General features: G+C 41.1%; 2 protein-coding genes across 4 annotated transcripts in view; one reads left to right on the top strand and one right to left on the bottom strand.

The window, feature by feature from the left end:
- IQCK (IQ motif containing K) overlaps positions 1-20794 on the bottom strand; it is a 64731-nt gene that overhangs the window by 9897 nt on the left and 34040 nt on the right. The window contains exon 9 of one of the 2 annotated variants that reach the window (XR_011699176.1): positions 1734-1828. Coding sequence is in view for 1 of the 2 variants with exons in the window: in XM_071570897.1 (XP_071426998.1) it covers positions 18897-18958 (62 nt within the window). In the remaining variant the exon portion in view is untranslated. Of the gene's footprint in view, positions 1-1733; positions 1829-17373; positions 18959-20794 lie in introns of those variants that run through there. The other variant, XM_071570897.1, reaches the window with a different exon arrangement.
- Positions 649-17570, top strand: GPRC5B (G protein-coupled receptor class C group 5 member B). 2 transcript variants are annotated; one of them, XM_071570893.1, is made up of 4 exons: positions 649-856; positions 6873-7882; positions 12455-12567; positions 13979-17570. In XM_071570893.1, the coding sequence occupies exons 2-4, from the start codon at positions 6877-6879 to the stop codon at positions 14021-14023; spliced, it is 1164 nt and encodes a 387-aa protein (XP_071426994.1). In that variant the 5' UTR covers positions 649-856; positions 6873-6876; the 3' UTR covers positions 14024-17570. The 2 variants fall into 2 exon arrangements, with proteins under 2 accessions (XP_071426994.1, XP_071426993.1); XM_071570892.1 differs by having other exon boundaries at positions 6869-7882.

The raw sequence follows: 20794 nt of genomic DNA, 5'->3' as shown, positions 1-20794 counted from the left end.
TCACCTTTGCAGTCCCACACGTGGCCATAGGTGTGTGCATGCACAGCCAGCCTGCTGGGAAGGGGGTCCCTATCCTTGCTCTCGCAGCCCTTTACGGAGGCAGGAGCAGGCAGGAATGCCCGCCTGTGTTCTGTGTGCCCCCTCCCGCCCTTTGCCGTGTCCTGCTTCACGTCACCTGAGCACGTAAAGCTGCGGCCATGCGTGTGTCCCACTGTGCAACTCCGCGCTTACAGCGGCGATACGTGCCCGGCTGTACGTGCAGCCCGGTGCGAGGGTGTGAGTGTGCGTGTGGGTGTCGGGGTGTGTGTGAGTGTCACTGTATGTGTGTGTGCACCCGCCTCCTCGCCGCGGTGCTGCCCCTCTCCCCTGGGTGCCGAGCATCCCCGGGCGCTCCGCTGTCCCGGTGATGCGCTGTACCTGGGGCACGCTCGGCCCTGCCGAACCGGCTGGGGTCCAGCTGGGCAGTGCAATGCAGCGCCGCGCCCGGCCCCGCCGCACCAAACCGAGCCGCGCCGTGTCCGGCGAGCCGGTCCCAGCCGTGCCAAGCCGAGCCGAGCCGCGCCATGGCGGGGCCGGGCCGGGCGGGGCGGGGCGGGGCTGTGGGAGGGGGCTGGCCGCGGGGCCGTGGCGCGGCGGAGCGGCGGGCGCAGAGCGCGGCGGACACCGCACCGTGGACACCGCACCGCTCCGCAGGGCGCCCAGCGGGACCGAAGCGCTCCATGAGCCGCCACGGGGCGGACCGGCGCTGCGCTCGCTCTCCGCCGCGGAGCCGCCGCGCCGCCGGTGCCGGGATGTGACTTGCGGCGGGGCTGGCCGACAGAGCTGCCCCGCCGACCTCGGCCGCAGCAGACAGCGGGTGAGCCGGCGGCGGGGCGGCGGACGGGGGGAATAGTGGCCCCGGAGCCCAGTCCGGGGGCTGCCCACGGGGCAGCGCTGCGGGCGGAGGGGCACAGTGCAGCCGCTCGCCCGGCTCCGCGCCCTGCGCTGCCTGCAGAATTAGCCCGGTGGCCGCCAGCAGACAACAGGCTGGATATAGGAGTCCGGGGGAGATTAGACGGGATATAGGGCAGGGTGGCGGGGGGGGTTGGAGCAGGGGGCTGCGCTGCGCGGCGGGGAGCGAGGCGGAAGGCTGGCGAGGAGGGTAGTGGAGTTCAAAGAGGATGGAGAAAGAGAGTGGGGACAGGTGGGGGAGGGAGGAACGGGGAAAAGAAACCGAAGAGAAAAATGAGCGAAGGGACAAAAGAGAGGAGGCTGGAGCGGGATAGGCATCGTCCTGGAGGAGGAGGCGGAGGTTGCAGGCGGATTAAGGGGAGCCCGGAGCGAAGGCAGCCGCGCATCGGCCGTACGGAGGGGCCGCTTGGCTGCGCACCGCGCTCGTACGCGGGGGAGTTGCAGCCAAGCCCGGGACCTCATTGCATTCCCCAGCTCAAGGGCAGCAGTAACGGGGTACAGGCCGAAGGGGAAGAGCCTTTCGTTGGCCCCTCGCCCTCACTGTCCGGTCCTGGGGGGTCGGCGGGAGGCCCGGCTGGGCGCGGGTGCAAGAGCAGTTTTCTCTCTAGTTAATAAAAGCTTTGTCTGTGTATTACCTCTCCGCAAAGCCACGCAGTGATAGGATTTAGCACTTAGTGAACCCTTTGTTTACACCTGCCCTAATGTTTATCTCAAGGCTAACAGGATTTCCTGAACGCTGAACCCAAACACCCAGGTTGGTGATCAGTGCTAGCACGGAGTACCTGTTTATTGGAGATACCACCAGGGAATATCGGGGTTCAGGTGTTCTCTCGCTGCATCAGGAGAAATCAGGTGACAGAACCCATCTGTTAGAAGGCTGTGACAAGAATAAAAACAATGTGAGAATTAGCAAAGAAAATAAAACCATTGATTACTATAATTGATTGCTGTCAGATGTGAAATCTACACCAGGCACTATGGTCTGAAGTGTCCAGGCACAGGCAATACACAGAACCTGACTGAAGGGAATTGTGAGCACCTAGAACATGAGAAAGATCATGTCCTGTTATATTCATAATTACAAAATATTTCTAAATTAAATCAGTACTTTTTTCTACTTGTGCTTTTTAGAGTGGGGTCTTGCTTTCTGTAACCATGAGGCTGTACAGGGCATGATGTGTATCTAATGCAGGGGCTGTCAAAATCCCTGCTGTATTTTTGCCTACAAAGCACAATTGCACTATTAATTATTATTCTGGAAAAACACACATCTCTTGAGTAGTCTGATCTCAACTTGGCTGTTGCTGCTCTGTTATCAGTCCTGAAGCTCATTCTTCAGATCTGATCAAAAGCAGCTGGCAGAGATCCCGTGTTGTGATTAATTCCTCACTCACTAGCACCTCTCCACAACACTTCATGGTGGGGGCGGTTTTCTTTTGGAAACTGCACAGCGAACCAGTCTTCTGCCTGTGTGGCAGGCAGGTTACTATTTGTGCTACTATTGCTTATATTTACTAGATTGTTTTTCTTCTCTGTGATTGGATGCATCTTCCTGTGTCTGTTGACTAACATTAAGATACAGGCACAGGTAAAACATCTAACCACGAATAGCCTAATGCTTAATCTTTGCACAATTGCAGATTTATTATCTACATATATATATTCTGTAGCAGCATACAGCAGTACCTTTTTGACCAGATATTTGCAAGCTTTGTTCAGAAGACTTTAGCTATGGAAAGCCTCATTGATTTTTAACCATGACAACTTTTTGATGACAACTGTGAGATTTTTCTGTTTCTGCTTAGTTGCTTGTAATTGTACTTTGTACCCGCTGGGGCAGCTTTGTATCTGCAATTTCTGTAGTGATTCTACGCCAGATAATGAAATGTAGGGGACTTCACTCTGTAGAAACCAGTGGAGTTATTACAGCTGTCAGTGAGAGCTGTCCTGCTAATTGTTTGCTGCTTTTGCCTGAAATGCGTAAGGCTCATTGATTAATTTTAAGTGCTCTGGGTTCAGGCATGTTACCTTAATAGCTTTACTGAAATAAAATTATGGAGAGGACTCTGGGGGCAGGGGGGAAAATCTCAAGTTGATTTCCTTCTGTATGAACAGTTCATTCAACCGTGTGTGGGATGTATTTTGGTGCCATTTACTGTATCTGCTGGAATGTTTCTGTGGTGTTTCTGTATTACTCTTGCTGTAGTTCTCTGGCAATAGAAATGAAGTGCCAGCCAAAAAGAGCACTATTGTTACTACTGTGACGTTGCATAACTTTGGTAAGAGCTATTCTAGACATAAAGAGGTAAAAATGCTCTTCCTCTACAGTTACTGATTTAGCTAATTATCAGTGAGAATGTGCAGACATTTTACTACAAAATCTCAAGAGACACAGAACTCTGCCATCCCACACACTGCACAGGCTTGAGGAAGAGGCTATTTTAATAAAACCCCCATATTGATGTATTTCTATTTTCCAAAGCAACTTTTCTAGAAAAAAAAAAGCTTTATAGTTTTCCTTTAAAATACTTAGCCTCATTTTAGCTAAAGTTGTGGCATTCCCTTGCAAAACTCCTATGTTGTAATGCAGTGTTTTCCCTTGTTTTTACAACTGGGTTCAGTGCTCAGTATCAGTGCTAGAAAGGAGATTTTTTTTTGGCTCATATCATTACAAGCAGTTGATTATTACTGCCAGTTTTTACCCAGTCAGGCAGAAATACATAGTAAACAGGTTGGAAACAAACTGCTATATTGATAGCAGTGGAGAGGAAAAGATCCCTCCTTTGGACACTTCAACCCTGCTTGCAAGTTTTGGTCTGGGCAGGATCTGTTGTTCAGTGAGACTTTCTGACACTTGGTAGGAAATGATTTCGCACCAGGAGTACTTGTCAGCAGTCCCAGAGATTTCTAGGTCAGTACTATAGCTGTCTAGGACATTTCTAAGAGGACCACTGTTTATCTCCAACAGCTTTCCCAAAAGTAATTTCACAGATGGAAGTAAGTTGGGAAAACTCCTCTTGAGTTGAACATCTCTGCATTTCAGAACATACTTTTTATCTGACTTCTCAATATATTTTGTCACAGCTTAATTCCCCCTTCCCAAAGGAAACCACTTCTTCGTGAAGGGGGAAATACTCAAATTCATTAACCCTCCCTCCCCTGCTCCCAAACACTTCCAAAAAGGAAGAGGAAACAAATGATGGGCTGACAATATGACTGCTTACCCATGCAGCACAATCTCCATGGAAACAGACTGTCCTAGAATAGCTCAATCACATGAGGGTTACATGACATGAATAAAGTAACCAGAAAACTGGAAAATATCTTAGAACTGAGGATATTTGCACTTAATTCATTCCCCCCATGTTTTTGGAGAGTAGCTAATAAACCAAGCTAGTATTGAAAGCAATTTAGTCCATGCTTATCATAATTTGTAAATTATGGGATAGTGGAAAATTTACATGACCCTCACTTAAGGGCTGTTTATTGTTTCCAGTTTGGGTGACATTTAGAATGAATTTTGAATAATTTTCTCCACGACCTACTGGTCCTTGAAATGGTACCACTGGTTTGCAGCATTGCCTTAGCAGATCCCAATGAATTGCCTCTTTTTGTGTCAGCAGGCACGGACCATTTCACCCTTTTTAGGACATTTCAGATACTCTAGAGTAAATTCACTAGTTGAAGTAGGAATTGCCTGTGCATAGAAGGAATTGCAGAACTTCCTTTAGAATCTTTCCTTCTAGTTAATTATATACTCAAAGGACAAGGAGATTTATTGAGTGTAACTATATTCAATACAAAAATGAATATATTTCACTGATGATTAGTTTTCTGTCTGTAAAGTTAGTGCTCTTACCGTGAGTCTTGTGACAGAGTCGTTGAGAAACAAACCTGGTTTACAAATCAGGTATAAACAAGTATATATTCTACCAATTCACCATAAAGTAAATTGAAGGTATGGAAAAAACAAATCATTTGTCATTACCTGCTGGTCATTGCAGCATGAGAACATTGCAGCCCTTCCAACAGGGCAAAGATACAGTAATTTCTATGGGCAGGCAGAGATTGTCTATTACCCTTTTCCTGTTTGTCCAAGCCCAGATCACATCATTTGTCACAGTTTCCACTGCTGAGGCAAAGGTTTGTAATAGGACGTTTTATCTGTTGTGTGAGTGAAGGCCACAGAGTCATTATGCATTTATATTAGCACATTTGCTGTCGTGGTGCCACTAATAGGAAACATGACCATCTCCATCGTCTGTCTGCTGGTAGAGGGCGAAAACGGCCATTGGTCATTATGCAGTGAAACATTAGTTTGAAGACTGAGATCCTCAAGATTTAATGTTGGTCATTACAGGAATGTAATGCACAGGAAGAAAATCCATAGTTCTCAGCTCTAAGAGACTGTACACTTTCAAACAGTCTATATAAATAGTTTTTGTGTTGGTAATGTTGCCCAACAGAACAATGTTGCACTGTCTTGTTAAACCACTTTCAACTCTCCTTAAAGTTTTTTAGGTTTTCATTAAATGTGGGTTTGATCTATGCAATATCTTTGGACATGTAACCATTTAGGGCTATTGTCTGACTTACAAAAGAGTTGCCAATAGTTTCCCTGCTCTTCACTTTGTATCCTAAACATGCCACATGAGCTGTGACTCACACTGATAACGTTAACTGCCTGTTCATATGGCATTTTCCTTCGTATGGTCATACCATGTAAGTGGAAGCCTTCTTGCTCTGAGCACTTTCACCCTGGCATGTTGCTCACATCAATGAGCAAAATCCTGCTGGAACCTGCAGCACTAACTGCAAGTGAAGGTTACCAGTGTCAGGTTTCTTATCTGGTTCACACAGTGTTTACTCCAGACTGCCCTTACAGGGCAGCTCTCGCCCAGCCACACTGGGTAGTTAAAGGTTGTATTTTTAACAATCTCCTTTACCTTTCTTTGCTTAATATAAACAAATGTCACAATACATGTAGTTTTAAAGCGCCTAACCCATGTTCTCTCTAAAACCAACTTGAGATTTGTCCAGGCTTTTGATCCTGATAGTCAAATGGGATGTGCTGTGTTCCTGGAGAGTTTACCATTGTTTACTCTCTGGATCCGGGAAAGTGATGCTCTGTTTTTGTTATTTGTTTCCTTTGTACGGCTTGGACTTGCTAAGAAGCACAATGAGTCATTCATTTGTGATTAGTTGATTGATGACACTGCATGTGTGCACCATTGTCATGGAATATGGGATTTTTCTAGCCATCCATTTCCATTTGCAAACACAACCTAGTACCTGAGGTTTGGAAGAGGACAAAAGAAGTGACTATTATAACTGCTTATTGACCAAGCATGAAAACAAGATTTTCCTTTTTTTTTTTTTTTAAAAAAGTACAATGTTTATTTTCCTTGGACTGATTTATCCTTTAAATAATAATTTTTAAATAGTTTTTACTCTGCCTTTGTGCCCATAAAAGGAACAAGGCTGTGGAACAGTCTAATTGTGGTATAGTTTACACTTGCATCAGGCCCAGTGCAACTTACACACTTTAAGCACCTGAATTTGAAGGGGGTATTAAGTTTGAACAGGTAGTAAGTATCTAAGTATTGTATATAATGTATTATTTTCCAAGAGGACACCTAATTTCTTCTGGCTGTGCTTTAGGATATTTGCAGGGGCAGAGTTTGGCAACGTTCTTTTTTTCAATCTGTGCAAACAGAGTAATGAGTCAGTTTGCATTCTGAGTACAACAGGCACAAGCAGCTTCTGGGAGGGCAGGGAAGGGGCTGGGGGTAGGCTGTGCCAGCCACAAATCCAGTGCAAAAACAGTAAACACGGGCTACTGAAATGAGCTGCGCTTCCAGTTGCTGTGAAATCCTCCAAAGTGAGCTCTAGCTAAACAAGTATTCTGTTGTCTCAGACAGAAAAATGAAAACCTACCCAGTCATCGGTTTCTTCCTCCTCTTCGTGATCAGCTATGGCTCTTCAGAAAACTCCAGCACACCCAGGGGGTGCGGACTGGACCTCCTCCCTCAGTACGTTTACCTGTGTGACCTGGATGCCATCTGGGGGATCGTGGTGGAGGCAGTTGCGGGGGCAGGTGTGCTGACCACGTTGCTGCTGATGCTGATTTTGCTGGTGAGGCTGCCCTTCATCAAGGACAAAGAGAAGAAGAGCCCCCTGGGAATGCACTTCCTCTTTCTCTTTGGGACTCTGGGACTGTTTGGGCTGACGTTTGCTTTCATCATACAAGAAGATGAAATGGTGTGTTCTACCCGTAGGTTTCTGTGGGGAGTTATCTTTGCTTTGTGCTTCTCATGCTTGCTAGCTCAAGCCTGGAGACTTCACAGACTAGTTCGCCATGGGAAGAGTCCGTCTGGCTGGCATCTGGCTGGGGTGGCGATCTGCCTGATGCTCGTTCAGGTCATTATCGCAACCGAGTGGTTGATACTGACGATTGTCAGAGATAACAAGTTGGCCTGCAGCTACGAACCAATGGATTTTGCTATGGCTTCGATTTACGTTATGTTCCTGATGGTATTTACCATGGGATTCTCATTTTTCACTCTCTGTGGAAAGTTTAAGAAATGGAAGAAAAATGGAGTATGCCTCATTATAACTCTTTTTTTTTCCATTCTGATTTGGGTGGCCTGGATGACTATGTACCTCTTCGGTAATGCTGAGCTACAGAGAAGAGACAAATGGAGTGATCCCACTCTGGCTATTGCACTGGTGTCCAGTGGTTGGGTGTTTGTAATTTTTCATGCCATCCCAGAGGTCCACTGTACCATCCTTCCATCACAGCAGGAAAACACTCCCAATTATTTTGATACTTCACAGCCAAGGATGCGTGAAACTGCTTTTGAGGAAGACATACAGCTTCCTCGGAGCTACATGGAAAATAAAGCCTTTTCAATGGATGAACATAATGCAGGTAGGAATTTGCTGTAGAGGACTATATTTTTCTGTAGTAGTCAAAACTATCTGTAGAAGACATTTTTCATGTGTTCAAAACAAGGGTCATTAGAAATGCCATATTTTGCACACTACCTCTTGTTCACTTTTATAATTTGCATTAAGATATCACCTAGTGAGGTGGGAAATGCAGAAAATGCATGTGTTAGGTTAAAATTATTCTTCTGCATGTTGTTTTTTTCTTTGAAAAACTGAACAGTTTCAAATGCAACATCAAAATTTTTTTTAAAAACTGTGGAAAAATCAGCTCCGTTTTAAATAGTTTAAATGACATTTTTTGTCATTACCACGTAACAACATTTAATACAAAATATTTTCCCCAAACCCAAGAAAAAAAATAAAGTGGTCTATGTTACAAAATGCTCAGCCTCTTGAGCAACAAAATAATTATGATTAATTATATTTCCATTAAAAATAATTTAGTGCCACTTTGGGTCACTGTGGGGGAAAAATGCCAAGTGGCTTATAGGCAAGTTCAAAGACAGCCTTTGTTCTGAAGGCTTTACCGTCTGAGGTTTCACAGAGGTTTCGAGGTAATTTGCTTTCCTTGTCACAGAACGATGTGCGATGACACATCATTAAAATTTCCAGTGAAAATGTTTTTGAGTGATTACTGAAAGGACCAGCAATAACTGGGTGCTTAAGAGATCCAAACCATTACTGAATGTCAGAATTGCACAGGTTACTCTGTGACCAGGATGGGGAGCAGGAGCCCGATGGTGCTGTGCAGGCGGGTTGTGCTCTGGTGCTGTCCCACACTTGGGTAAAGGATTTCGTTACTTGCAACACTGATTTTTATTCACTCTAATTGAGAAGAATACAGGCCTGGTGTCCCAGCCAGTCCTTGTCACGTTGCTTTGGCAGCCCCCAAAAGAAAGCTTAGGGCACTTTGTCCAGGCACTTCACCTTCCTATTTGTCTTTATGTGTCTTTGATTTCCGCTGGTTTGATGTTTCCTCTGGGTACAGACCAGACATGGAAGAAAATAGCACTCTTGTTTGGCACAGCGTCGGTCAGGAAGGCGTTTCTCCTTTAAGTTTTTTAGCAGGAACTTTATAGGTCTCCTTCTGGTATGGAAGTTTTGAACAGAAAGGATTTAAGTTCTGTAAGCAGATACCACAAAGGCAGTGGTAAAACAAAAATCACATGGATAAAAGAATGGTTGCTATTACGAGTATTCCAGAGCAACAGAAGCAGCTGCACTATGGATTGTTAAAAGAACTCATTCTTTTATGGGTTGGTTGTTTTGGGGGTTTTTTTAACTGTCTTCCATCCCCAATTAAATTAATGTCATAGTAAGGTAACTGCGGTGGCTTCAGTGAAGCTATTTCTGACTAAGGAATATCTAAGAACAAAATTGGATCTTTCAGTCTGTATAATTCCAATTCATGCATGCATTCAAAAGAAAAAATTGGAAACTCCTTTTTGATCTAATCATTCAGTAATTAAGTTTTTCAGTGAAATGGATAGATGTATGATAGCTATAAAATCATTATAGTATCTATTATAGTGCAATTTATGTTCTGTTTTAATCTATCTGAATCTTAGTACAATACAAAATTGATTTCCTTGTCTGATGCCCTTATTAATATTTATCTTAATAAATGCATGTCATTTCTAGTCCCATGGCATATGAGATTTTTTAATAAATCAAAACAGATTCATTATTCCTTTGCAACAGCTCTTTAAGCACAGACTTGGGACTACATGGTTTGGAGAAAAACCTTCCTAGTATGGTAGAGACTTAAAGCAAATACAGACATAATAATCAAGTCACGTATTATGGCTGCTGAAATGTCAGTTTAAGTCAGATCACTGACATCAGCTGATGGTTGTCAGTGGAAAAGCACCTGGAGTCTATTAGCAATTGGCTCTCTGCAGGTACATAGAGAATGTTCTCTTCTTTCATCCATTTAATTAACCTCAACTTGAGAATTGATCATTAAGAGTTTAGAAATTAATGGAAGGGTGCTTTCTTCAATTATACTTGGGAATTATGTTTAAGAATGGAAGATTTACTTGTGAAATTTTAGAAGACACATAACCAGAAAAAACCTCTTAGTTCCCCGACTGTAATACTTGCTTCAGTAAGTAGTCAGCTTTAGATAGAAAACATGCCTGGACAAACATGTTTTCCATTAATTCTTGTTATTTCCATTAATACTTTTAAAATACAATTTCATAATTTTGTTCAAGATTTTAAGTGGCATTTTAAGAATCTGAACAGCCTTTAAACTATAGGTTCAAACAACCATATGTCCTCCTAGTTTCCTTCTTTCTTAGCAAAAATGTAGCTTCAAGTTACACATCACAACAAGAGCTGTTCTATTCCAGGAATAGCATTAGACATTAATAAAGCAAAACTATTTTAAAGGTAATATTTTATATGTGATTTAAACAGCATACTAATCTGGGATTTTAATATTCATATGCCAGATAGGTTGAAATGTCTATTTAAAAGAGTTATTCTCATAGTTGTGTCTTTTTAAAAGTGTTAGTAAAGTATTTAGAAATCCTGGACAAAGGCCAATTGAGTTCTCAGTGCTCTCTGGAAGTGCAGTGCACAATAGTAGGGCAACTTTTGTAGGCAAAGAGAATTTGCCTTATATGTGAAAAATCTGGATGTGAAATGTAGAATGCTGCAGCTGTCAGGAAACCCAAGCCCAAGCAGCTCCAACTCATTGAATTTCATTTAATAACTTCTAGTACTACAAGTCACCATTGTAGCCCATGTCTAAAAGCAAATTAGCAAAATTTAAAATATATGTTAAAAGGAGACTTTACCACATTTGCTCAGATCTTCTTGGCACTGCTTGTTTTTTACCTATACATACACTATGAAACTGGATGTATTTAATAGTAGTAGAAAAAATAGAAGGAAAATCAGTAAAACTGGTATAAGAAAAAATTCCAAAATGAGTATTTTGTCCACCAGCTTTATCACAGATTCTCACGTTAAAAAAATTGTAGACTGTTGGCAATAATAGGGAAGGGAATTTTATCAATATGAAATTGAATTTACTGGCCCTTTAAGATAGCTTTGAAATGAATGTGGACATTTTGGTATATATTTAGTGTGACTATTTTAATGATAGTATGCATTATAAAGTTGGGGGGGTTTATGTGTACTATCAAATACCAGTGCAATCATTTCTGTTTAACACACAATATGTAGTCAAACAACAACAACAAAAATGCTACCGATCCTGAGATGGTTAAATATAAAAAATACTTAATTACAGTTTAGGCATTTTCATAATTTGTTGTCTCAGTGTTCTGCAAAAATACATAATTTAAAAATACAGAGCAAATGAGGGTCTGTGTATCTCTGAAGGCAACAACTGAGCATTTGTAGAGTGAAAATTCTAAATTTCCATGCTCAATCAGTACTGTTCTTCCTCTTGGTGCTCAGCTCCCAAAGAGAGGAGTAGCAGTGGATAGAGGACAGCATATGGCAGTGGGATCCATTTAAATCTTGTTCTACACAGAGCAACTATATTAAATCCTGGCTTTATTAAAGTCTGTGCTGCAATTCTTGTAAACTTGAGCTCATTTGCGATTTCAGCCAGAGAGCACAGAATTGTAATTTGAATGAAATCTAAGAGAAATTCTTGCCCCAGGTGCCTGAACTGGGCATGTTTCTCTTTACCAGCTGACAGATGAGCATTGCCTGTGGTAACCATGCACGTTGTGTGGATAAATGAGCTCTGTTCACTGGCCACGGCTGAGTTCAGTGAAGCCATTATTTACCCCCGAAATTAAAGAGGGAGTTTGTATGTGCCAATCCCCTGACTGGTTTAGAGAGAAAGCAGCATATCCCTCACTATGTATGTCTCTCATTCAGAATGTACATCTTGAATGCAAACTTGTGCTAAAATTATTGGAGACACTGATGTATTCCTGGTACAAACAATTAGGAGGACAATCAGTATCTTCTCTTTTACTTCAGTCATTTGCCATGTTTAAGCTATTGAAAAGCAATATTTACTCGATTTTTCTGGTTTCTCAGAGTAAATATAATCTGAAACATCTGGAAAATCCTTATATGCTCGTCATGCTGAAGTAATGCTCAGGGGGCTGTGAGCATGCTTACTGGCTCGAGCAAGGCTTTGGATCCCTGTCCACTGAATTTGATAGAAAGCAAATTGTAATACATTTTAGTTAACCCCACAGTATCCAGACCAATGCAGTAAGCACTCCACAAAATGCGTTGTGCAAGATACATCAGAGCTTCAGTGACAAGACCTTGAGCTCCCATTGAAATGAGACTAAGTAAGCTTCAAAAAATTGGTTCCATTAAATTTTTTCCTGGTTTACAGCAAACAGTTCATTTTATGTAAATCTGATTTTTCTGAGATCCATTCCCAACTATATAATAGAAACAGCTGTTCAAAAGCAATGTGAAAAATGGCATGGCAACATGAAAGTTAAAATCAGTTCCAAAGTTCCCAATAACTAAACAGGAAGGAAGATACTTTGTGATTTCACAGCCTTAAGTGTGTTCTAAGAGTGATCTCTCTTTTCCAACACAGCGCTAAGAACGGCAGGATTTCGAAATGGCAGCTTGGGAAGCCGACCTAGTGCTCCTTTTAGAAGCAATGTTTATCAGCCAACTGAGATGGCAGTTGTGCTAAATGGTGGGACTGTAAGTATCAAAATGTGATGACTTAAGAAATCTTTGATATGCACTGATATATGCAACCACTACTAATTGAAAAACCTGCTTTTAGCTTATTCACAGCAGGGGGAAAGCTATAAATGAAAATTCGGGCAGCAAATATGCATGTAATGCTTCCCTTCCCTCTAGAAAATATGTAATTAACATGTATTTTGCATTTCTTTACTTGGCCATTCACATTTTGCAGTGCAGCTTGAGTGAACCAAGGTTTTTTTTGTGAGACTACATATTTAAATAGCCCTTTCAAATTTAATTTGTGTTAAGATATTTAACATAACTATTAAGTGACACCATTTCTAACCTGATATTTTTCAAGATGATGAGAGTCACAGAAATGTTTACAGCCCAGTCCATTACTTTAAATAATTGTTGCAGATAGCGGTGGTCTTTCACATCTTCCATTTTCTTGTAAAATGTATATAATTCTTTGTAACTTACAGATTTGTATAACTCCTGAAAAGGAATTCATGAAAGAGAAATATAGAATATTTTAATGTTAGTAGCACTGATTTTGGTCCCTTGGGCAATAGTTTGGCATGCAATTCTTTGATAGACCTGTTTTTCTGTAGCCTGCTTGTTTTAAGAATGATTTAACAATTTGATGCCAAACGGACTTTCTCAATGTTTTTCACATCATGTGTAATTTGCACTTAAGACATTTCATATAGCAGGCATACTGTTAAGAAAGAAGAATTTTCATCCCACATTTTTCATGCATATCTACATGCTTCTTAAAAATCTATTCATGAGCCAGTTTATACTCATGTGAGTTGGGTTTTCTTTCTTTTGAATCATGAGCTGATTCCATAACTCAACCTCTACATTTAAAATCAAATAACATGAACTGATTCTAGGTCTGGTTTTGTTTCTAAATAAGTAAAGTTTTGGTTGATTACAGTGAACAGCAGGGACTAGATAAAAGAATTCTCCTGTGTGGGTAACACAATGTGAAACATGTCAACTTGAGTGAAATGAAAAGGCTTTGCTTTGCTGCCAGTAATGGATTGCATCCCTCTGATGACTGGATTCATCTCTGCCTGTTTTCTGATACCGGAATGTGCAGCTCAGGGAAAAGGCAGTTTAAGGATGAGAAGCTTGAGTATTTGGTCTGGGGTTTTTTTCTGTTTGTTTTTCTTTGTTCTGAGGTGGACGCAAAGCTCAATGGAAAACATCAGATAGTAAACAGAGACATTAATGTGTATATATAGTCATGGTTTTTACAGAGGTGAATGCACTGTATGGGTGGAAGACAAGTCTCTTTGTATCACTTTGCTCTGGAACTACCATCTGGAAAGGTGTCATGTACATATAGCATGATAACACTGACTTTTGAACACTCTAGATCTCTCAGTTATGGGTTTGTTATCCTTATTTCCAGATACCAACTGCTCCGCCAAGTTACACTGGACGACATCTCTGGTGAAAGGCTGTAGGCTGTAGAGAATAAGAATCCTTGTTGCAGATGTTGTTCCCTGGCAGTGTGTCTTTGAGGGAAGGAATCCATAACAGTACCAGAACAAAGCAACAAAACATCCAGGATCTTTCGAAATCCTACAGAGGATTTTGTCTAAATGTGAACACCATTGAACTGAGAATTGCAAAAACAAAATTGTAAAACTGAAGCTGAATATAACTTAAAATTGAAGTAGGCACACCTTAAATTGGAAGAGGAGATATTGTATTCTGAAATGTAAGATATTCTCTTGTCTGTAACTTGTGTGCCAGGCAAGCCTGTTTTTGGTGGTTGCCAATTGCTTGCAAAATACCCTCCTCTCACCTAAACTTAATTCATGTTGCCACAAGAGATTGCCACTAGTGTGAAAACACACAGGATTTCTTTCCATTTTGCTCCTTTTCCCTTCATTTCAAACGTCATGAGAAGTACCTTGTTTGCTCATAATCCAGCAGCGCTGTACAGTCACGTAGCATCATGTGTAGCCAAGCATTGTCACTCTGTGGCAACTAAATTCCCATTACGCTGTAGGCTGATACACTGCTCTTCAACAAGCTGGTCTAGGAGATGCAGTTCTGGAAGGATGAAAGGTCTGTGCATGTTTCATGCGAGTTATGGAGCTTCTTGAGGCAGAGAGGGAGAGCGCAGGTCCCGCACAGAGGCAGCTGTGCTGGGCCTCGTGGGAAGGATTCCTTGTTATTCCAGCCCCAGTCCCGGGGCGAGCAGAGACGCCGCTCCCACGTCTGCTGCGGGCGAAGCCGTGCGGTGAAACCTTGCAGGGATGCGCTTTGGCAAAGACAGCCGGGAGGGGACTGTGACTGGCGTTTGCAGCAGCAGGGGATGTGCTGGTGGATGGAAGCAACCCCGCTGCCCTGCCCTGCCCAGCACCTGGGTCGGGCTCACGGTCAGGCGGAGCGCGGTGGTGGCCGAGGAGCATTGACCACCTCTGGGAGACACTCGGCAGCAGAGTAGGGTCGAGACCTCCCCTTCTAGTCCCTGTTCGTATGAGTAGCCCCCTTGACAGCAGTTGTTTGTGCATTTAAATGTGGTTGTGCATTTTAGTGCCTAGAGAGTAGACTCTCCGTGATGGAGGTGGTTTGTTGTTGTTTTCGTTTATTTAAGGTGGTTTCTTCCCTACTCCTCCCCTCCCCATCCATTTTCTTGAGTTTATATAAGGCAGATTTTCTCAAACCGTTTTATTTTTGGTTTCTCCAGGTTATTTAAAAGGTTCCCATTGCCCATTTTTTTGCCATGGTTTTTCATTATGTTGAAGCAATCGATCATTCCTTTCTTTAACATTTAATACATATCGGACACTGAAAACATCATTGTATCCTCTCTGTTTGGCCAATGTTAATCTTAGCTTTCCTCAATACTAAAAGCTAATTGTTTTTACTTGAAGGCATAGGAAACATATAACAATTAAACTTTGCATATGCTGTAATAAAAATATATATTTTCAAACTAAAAAAAAGTAAAATTTACAAATAACTGAATAGCTTAGTAGCTTCACAGAAAGAAGTTACTTGCTGTATACTGCAAAAGAAAGACAAGCTTTTTATTTTTCAAGAGTCTTCCTGATTCTTCATGTACCTCCATTTCTACTGAATTAGGAACCTAGTCCTGCAGACTTGTACTCCCACGAATAGTCCATTGACACCAGTAGATCTACATAGAGGTACAGAGGCTGCAAGACCAGTCCCTAAGTGTTGCACACAGATATATGTGTATATATATAAGGAAAAATATATTGCCATTCTTGCCATGATCATCTTATGGGGTTTTATTTCAAAGCCCTTCTCCTCCAGAAGCAATGTTTTTCTGTCATGCATGAGTGAAGGAGTGCGTTGGCTCCCCCCTGCCCTTTCCTCCTCAAGGCAAAGGAAGCATGTGCTTGTTTAAGAGATTGTTTCTTTCATTTTGTACGTAACTAGATGGCCTTAGTAACCAAGTATGGTAGGGGTGAATATTGCATGGTATCCAGCGACTTAGAAATACATTTTGCTTGTTTTAAGCAGAGCTTTGATCAAATAAGACTATTTAAGATAATGATAGCTACCCAAAAGATGCATAATTTGGAGAAATAAAAAAATATTTCTCACTTGCCTGAAGAATTTTGCTTTTAAAAGCCAATTTAAAAAATCTCTCATAAAACTCTTACCATAAAAACATATAAGATGACCATGGCACAAATGGTAGGACAGCTTTCTTTTTAAGAGTTTATCATGCTACGACCAAGACTTATGAAATATAATACACATTTTACAGACCTTGGACAAAATCTGTACAAGATATAGTAATTTTAAGAAACTTTTTTTTCTTTTTCTAGATGTGACTGAATTGATAAATAGAGTTCCCAATCCTGCTTCTGATGAAGTTGTTTGGAATTTGAGGCCTTTTGCAAAGATAAGGCCAGATCCTACAAACTGCTGCTCACATGACTAGTCTCATTGGATTAGTCATGTGGACTATTCATAAAATTAAAATTAGCAGGATTGGGTTTGACGTGTGGTGGTGAAGGTGTGGCAATAGATTAGGAGGGTCTTTATTTTCCAACTTTATACAATTAGTAATAAGCAACTTTTTTTGTAAACTAGTCTGTGATGTAAAATGCCCCAAATGAAACTGTAATTGAAGAAAGGCACCTTTATGTTAACTTATATTTTTGTTACAGTATTTACTTTTGCCTTTTTTGAAAGTTTTCTAGAATGTAGAGCATCTGTGAACAACATAATAAGTAAGTAAGCACAAGCCTTTCGCAGTTCTCCTAATTATAATTAGCTTTTATACTATAAAAGCTACTATGTTGTCCCTTGATGGTTTTGTGCTCATGGTGTTTCCATGCAAAAAAATGAAATCACAAAGCATCTGAAAAACTATTACCAAAACAAGATTTATAGTGACTGGCTTTTGATCAATGGCTGGAAAAGAGTTCAAAGCCATACTTTGCAGATCCTGTCCTGCTTTCAGATGAGTTGAGGGTGTTTGACACTTACCAGAAAATATGTAGTATCTTTAGAAGAAGACTCAAGACATACAATTGTTTCTATAAACAAGGTACATGAAATACTAAAGAACGAGCTGTTTCTGCTTTTAGTCTAAACACAGGCATCTTGGTTGGCTTTGTTTGAGCTTGATGCCTCGGGTTTAACCAAAGGCCATATAAAAGGGAGCATTGTAGCTTTTATAATAAAACAATTGGGTTATTCTACCAACTTACAGGATTACAAAGCAGGTGCTTTTTATTAATTGATGAGAGCTAAAGCTCATTTTTGATAGATAATATATATTTATTAAATGTATTAATGTGTGTTTTATAACGTACCCTTTTTCCGCTGATTGTTGCATACTGGTATCTTATTAAGTACATCTTTAAAGGATTTTCAAGACAATCAATGTGTACCATGATGGCTGTACATAAGTATACAAAACTACAAAGGTTGTAAAGCATGGGCAAATGTTTTATTTTCAAAATGCTGTTCTTAACGAGAATAAAGGCTTTACTATTTACTTACAATGTTTGTGTTAGCTTGGTGTTAAAATCCACCTAAAATTTTTCCATTACAGTGAACTAGTGGTGCTACAGACAGTGTTGTCCTTTGGTGCAGTTCTTCAATATAAGCGAAGTTAAAGTGAAGGAAACGGGCTCCTAGAGACAAGGGCCACATTCCTCCACCTTTGGCTGCATTCCCATTCTTACCCTCAGCTCTGGCACCTATCAAACCCACGGTGAGCCAGGCAAGATGCTGAGCAGCCAAACTCTTAATAGACAAGTGATTTTTTTTTTCCCTGTTGGCTCAGCAGTTTCCTGTTCTGGCTCAATTGCTTGCTCTGGGGAAAAGGAGGGGATAGGATCATACAGCTGGGGTTGAAGAAGGCTTTTTCTTCAAATGGTTTGGTTTTCCAGATCTGGTGCAACCGTCATCACCATCCAGGAAAAAAAACAAGGGGTGGGTACTGGTGTAACAGTGAAGACAAAGTCTGTGTAAGTGATGGAAGAAATCCATGTGGAGCCACCGCAAGTCCTTTTATCTGTGTTTTATCATGTGTTCATTTGAAACAATTACACCTTTGACTTATGTGGAATTTATAGCAGAACTGCAAATATATTTTCTAATTGTGAAATTACAAAGGCCTGCATAGGACTCTGACAGAACTAAGTTAAAAAAAAATAATGAAGGCTCCTTAGCAGGGGGCCCAATCTGAGTTTTACTGTGCTTGGACCTAATATAAGTAAGTACCATCCATAGAATTGCTGAAAATGCTGTCACTGGGATCTTAATTCTACACTTTCTCAGCACATGTGCTAAGTGGCAACAAAAGGGCCTTTGACTTTTTTCCCCTTCAGAAATGCAGAGCAACCCCAGCGCTCGTTGCCTTCCGTTGGAATTGCAGGGGCAGAGTGTTACTGCAAATCAAACATTCTGAACAGAGCCTGGATTTGTGTAAACTGTCACAGCTCTGCACAAATCAGGGAAGTCCAGTTTATGCCAAGTGAAGATTTTTGATTTAGCTTTAACAACTGCCTGCATGTGGGGGCAACCCCATTTAATTAATCCAAAGTTTTGTTCCTGTCAGAAAAGGTTTTAAGTGAGCATTCAGGAACACAAGATAAACACAGACTCAATATTTTTGGCTAAATGTGCACAATACCATCTGTTTTAACAGAATTGTGTTCACTTAGAGTAGGACTGAATTTTATCTTGGCATGCTGGATCCTTACATCATCTGCCTTTGATTTACAACACCTCACATGTAAAAGTATAATGCTTAAAAGAGTTTCTAAATCACTATCACAAAGTTTAGTCCGTGAACTTTGTGTTTTGCAATGTTAGTGAGGAAACTAAAGTTGAAATGTTGAATCACTTTGTGTATGTTCTTCCGAGTCTTCCAATGTGCTTCCCACTGCAACCACACAAAAAACCCCATTAACAGGCACAGAAACAAAAAAGTAAACATCCTGACTTCCACAGCAAATACTCTGTTATTCAATAAATAAACAAAAATGCCCCACTCAACCCAAAAAGCTTATTTCTTCTGTGCACAGTAATTTTTTTTTGTTTTGACACAGCTTCAGCACTCAGATACTTGCACAGAGTTCTCCATGCCAGCTGTGGGAATTGTGCATGTGAAGCTGAGGGCAGAGCTGTTTGCTGGTAAGAAGTCACTGGATTATTAAAAAAAAAAAGAAGAAAGCAGCTCTTTGAGGTTTTTGCTTTGAAGAATTTTCAATTAAAAGTCAGTGATGAAGTCATACAGTTCACCTAATATATAAATATATTTTTGTCTTTTAGGACAACAAACAAGGTCAATAAAGAATAGTTTTTCTATGTCTCAGTGGAAAGAAGAATGTTATCCATGTGATTGCAAAGGGTCTGCCAAATGGGAAAAAATCAGTCAAACAAAGAGCACAGGGTTGCTTGCTGGAGTAAACAATTCTAAATGAACAAAAGCTCTACATAAAAGTAAAATGTCCCACCCCCTAGTGAAAGCTGTTTTCAAAGCTCTGTATTCTTTCTGAATGGTGTAATACAGATTAACCTAATGTTTTTCTTCTGCTGATAAAACACTCTGGTTACTCATTCTATTCCTGAGATTGCAGCTGTCATATTCTGGGTTTAATATTTTAAAATTTTGCAAACTGCCTTTTAACTTACAAACACCTATTTTTCTACTCTCTACACTTCAGAAGATGCATCCGTACTACGTATTTTTCACATCAGGCTTGTTGGGAGATTCATATATAAAGTTATGCTTAGAGGCAAAGAAAGCAAAATAAGCCAGAAAAATCCCCTTTTGTACATCAGTTTCAGGAAAGCTTAGTCACCTTTCCAAGGCATGCAACAGAAAAGCAGCAAACAAAATCCTCCTAGTACATCCCCCGAATACTGGGCTGCAACAGGGCCATGTGCTGATTTAAGGGGCTCAATGTGCTACCAACCTGGAAGATCTCAGCTCATGGCAAACACACAGAAGTGATGCATGAGGAGGAAGAACACAGACAATACCTTAGAAACCCAAAATATGACTGCAGTGGCAGGATGCACCTCATGATCTGCAGTGATCAAGGCAATACATGCCCAGTGCCTTCCTGGCACAAGACCCCTCTGGATTTTAGGGCTTCTCTTTGTACAGTTGGCAAGGAGGAAAATCGAGAGTGATTCAATATCCCAGTATGGCTTTGAATATCCCATATACAAAACACTATTTTATGGCACTGAATGTTGTCTAATATTCCTTGATGTGATGAAGCTGGCCTTTGCAAATATTTCATAAACACTGCAACATATTTGAAAACCTTGGGGCTCACACACGCTTTCACATTAAAACCAGCAGGTGTTTTAGGTATCTGCTAGCAGTGCTTTTAGCTGGGAGTGTCCATGTCTTATCATAACCTGTGTTATTTAAGCATAGCTATTTCAAATCACATCACACTAACCAGGAAGCACAGGTTGTCAGCATGAATCTGAATTTCAGGTAGTTTTTCAAATAGTTTTTGACATATACTTGCTTCCTATGCAGATAGAAAAGCAAGATGTCCTCAGGATTCAGATAAGCTGGAAAGATGGGGAAAGAAGTGCCTGGCTAAGTCTTTTCACTGAAATTTCCATTGCAAAAATGTATTTTTCTGGATGTGACACCTCAAACTGAACTAACTTGTTTAAAATACTTTGTAATGCCTAAGGAAGATGTTTAGAACAAGTTATACTAGTTAATAATCCAGCCCCTTTCTTTCAGACA

The sequence above is a fragment of the Pithys albifrons genome, chromosome 16 (assembly GCF_047495875.1).
Source record: "Pithys albifrons albifrons isolate INPA30051 chromosome 16, PitAlb_v1, whole genome shotgun sequence".
In the NCBI taxonomy this organism is placed as follows: Eukaryota; Metazoa; Chordata; class Aves; order Passeriformes; family Thamnophilidae; genus Pithys; species Pithys albifrons.
This window is presented reverse-complemented; position numbering and strand designations above follow the sequence as displayed.

Coding starts and splice junctions, on each gene's coding strand:
- GPRC5B (XM_071570893.1), top strand. CDS start 6,877: ATGAAAACCTACCCAGTCATCGGTTTCTTCCTCCTCTTCGTGATCAGC. Junction 7,883..12,454: donor AATGGATGAACATAATGCAG/GTAGGAATTTGC, acceptor TTTCCAACACAG/CGCTAAGAACGGCAGGATTT. Junction 12,568..13,978: donor TTGTGCTAAATGGTGGGACT/GTAAGTATCAAA, acceptor CCTTATTTCCAG/ATACCAACTGCTCCGCCAAG.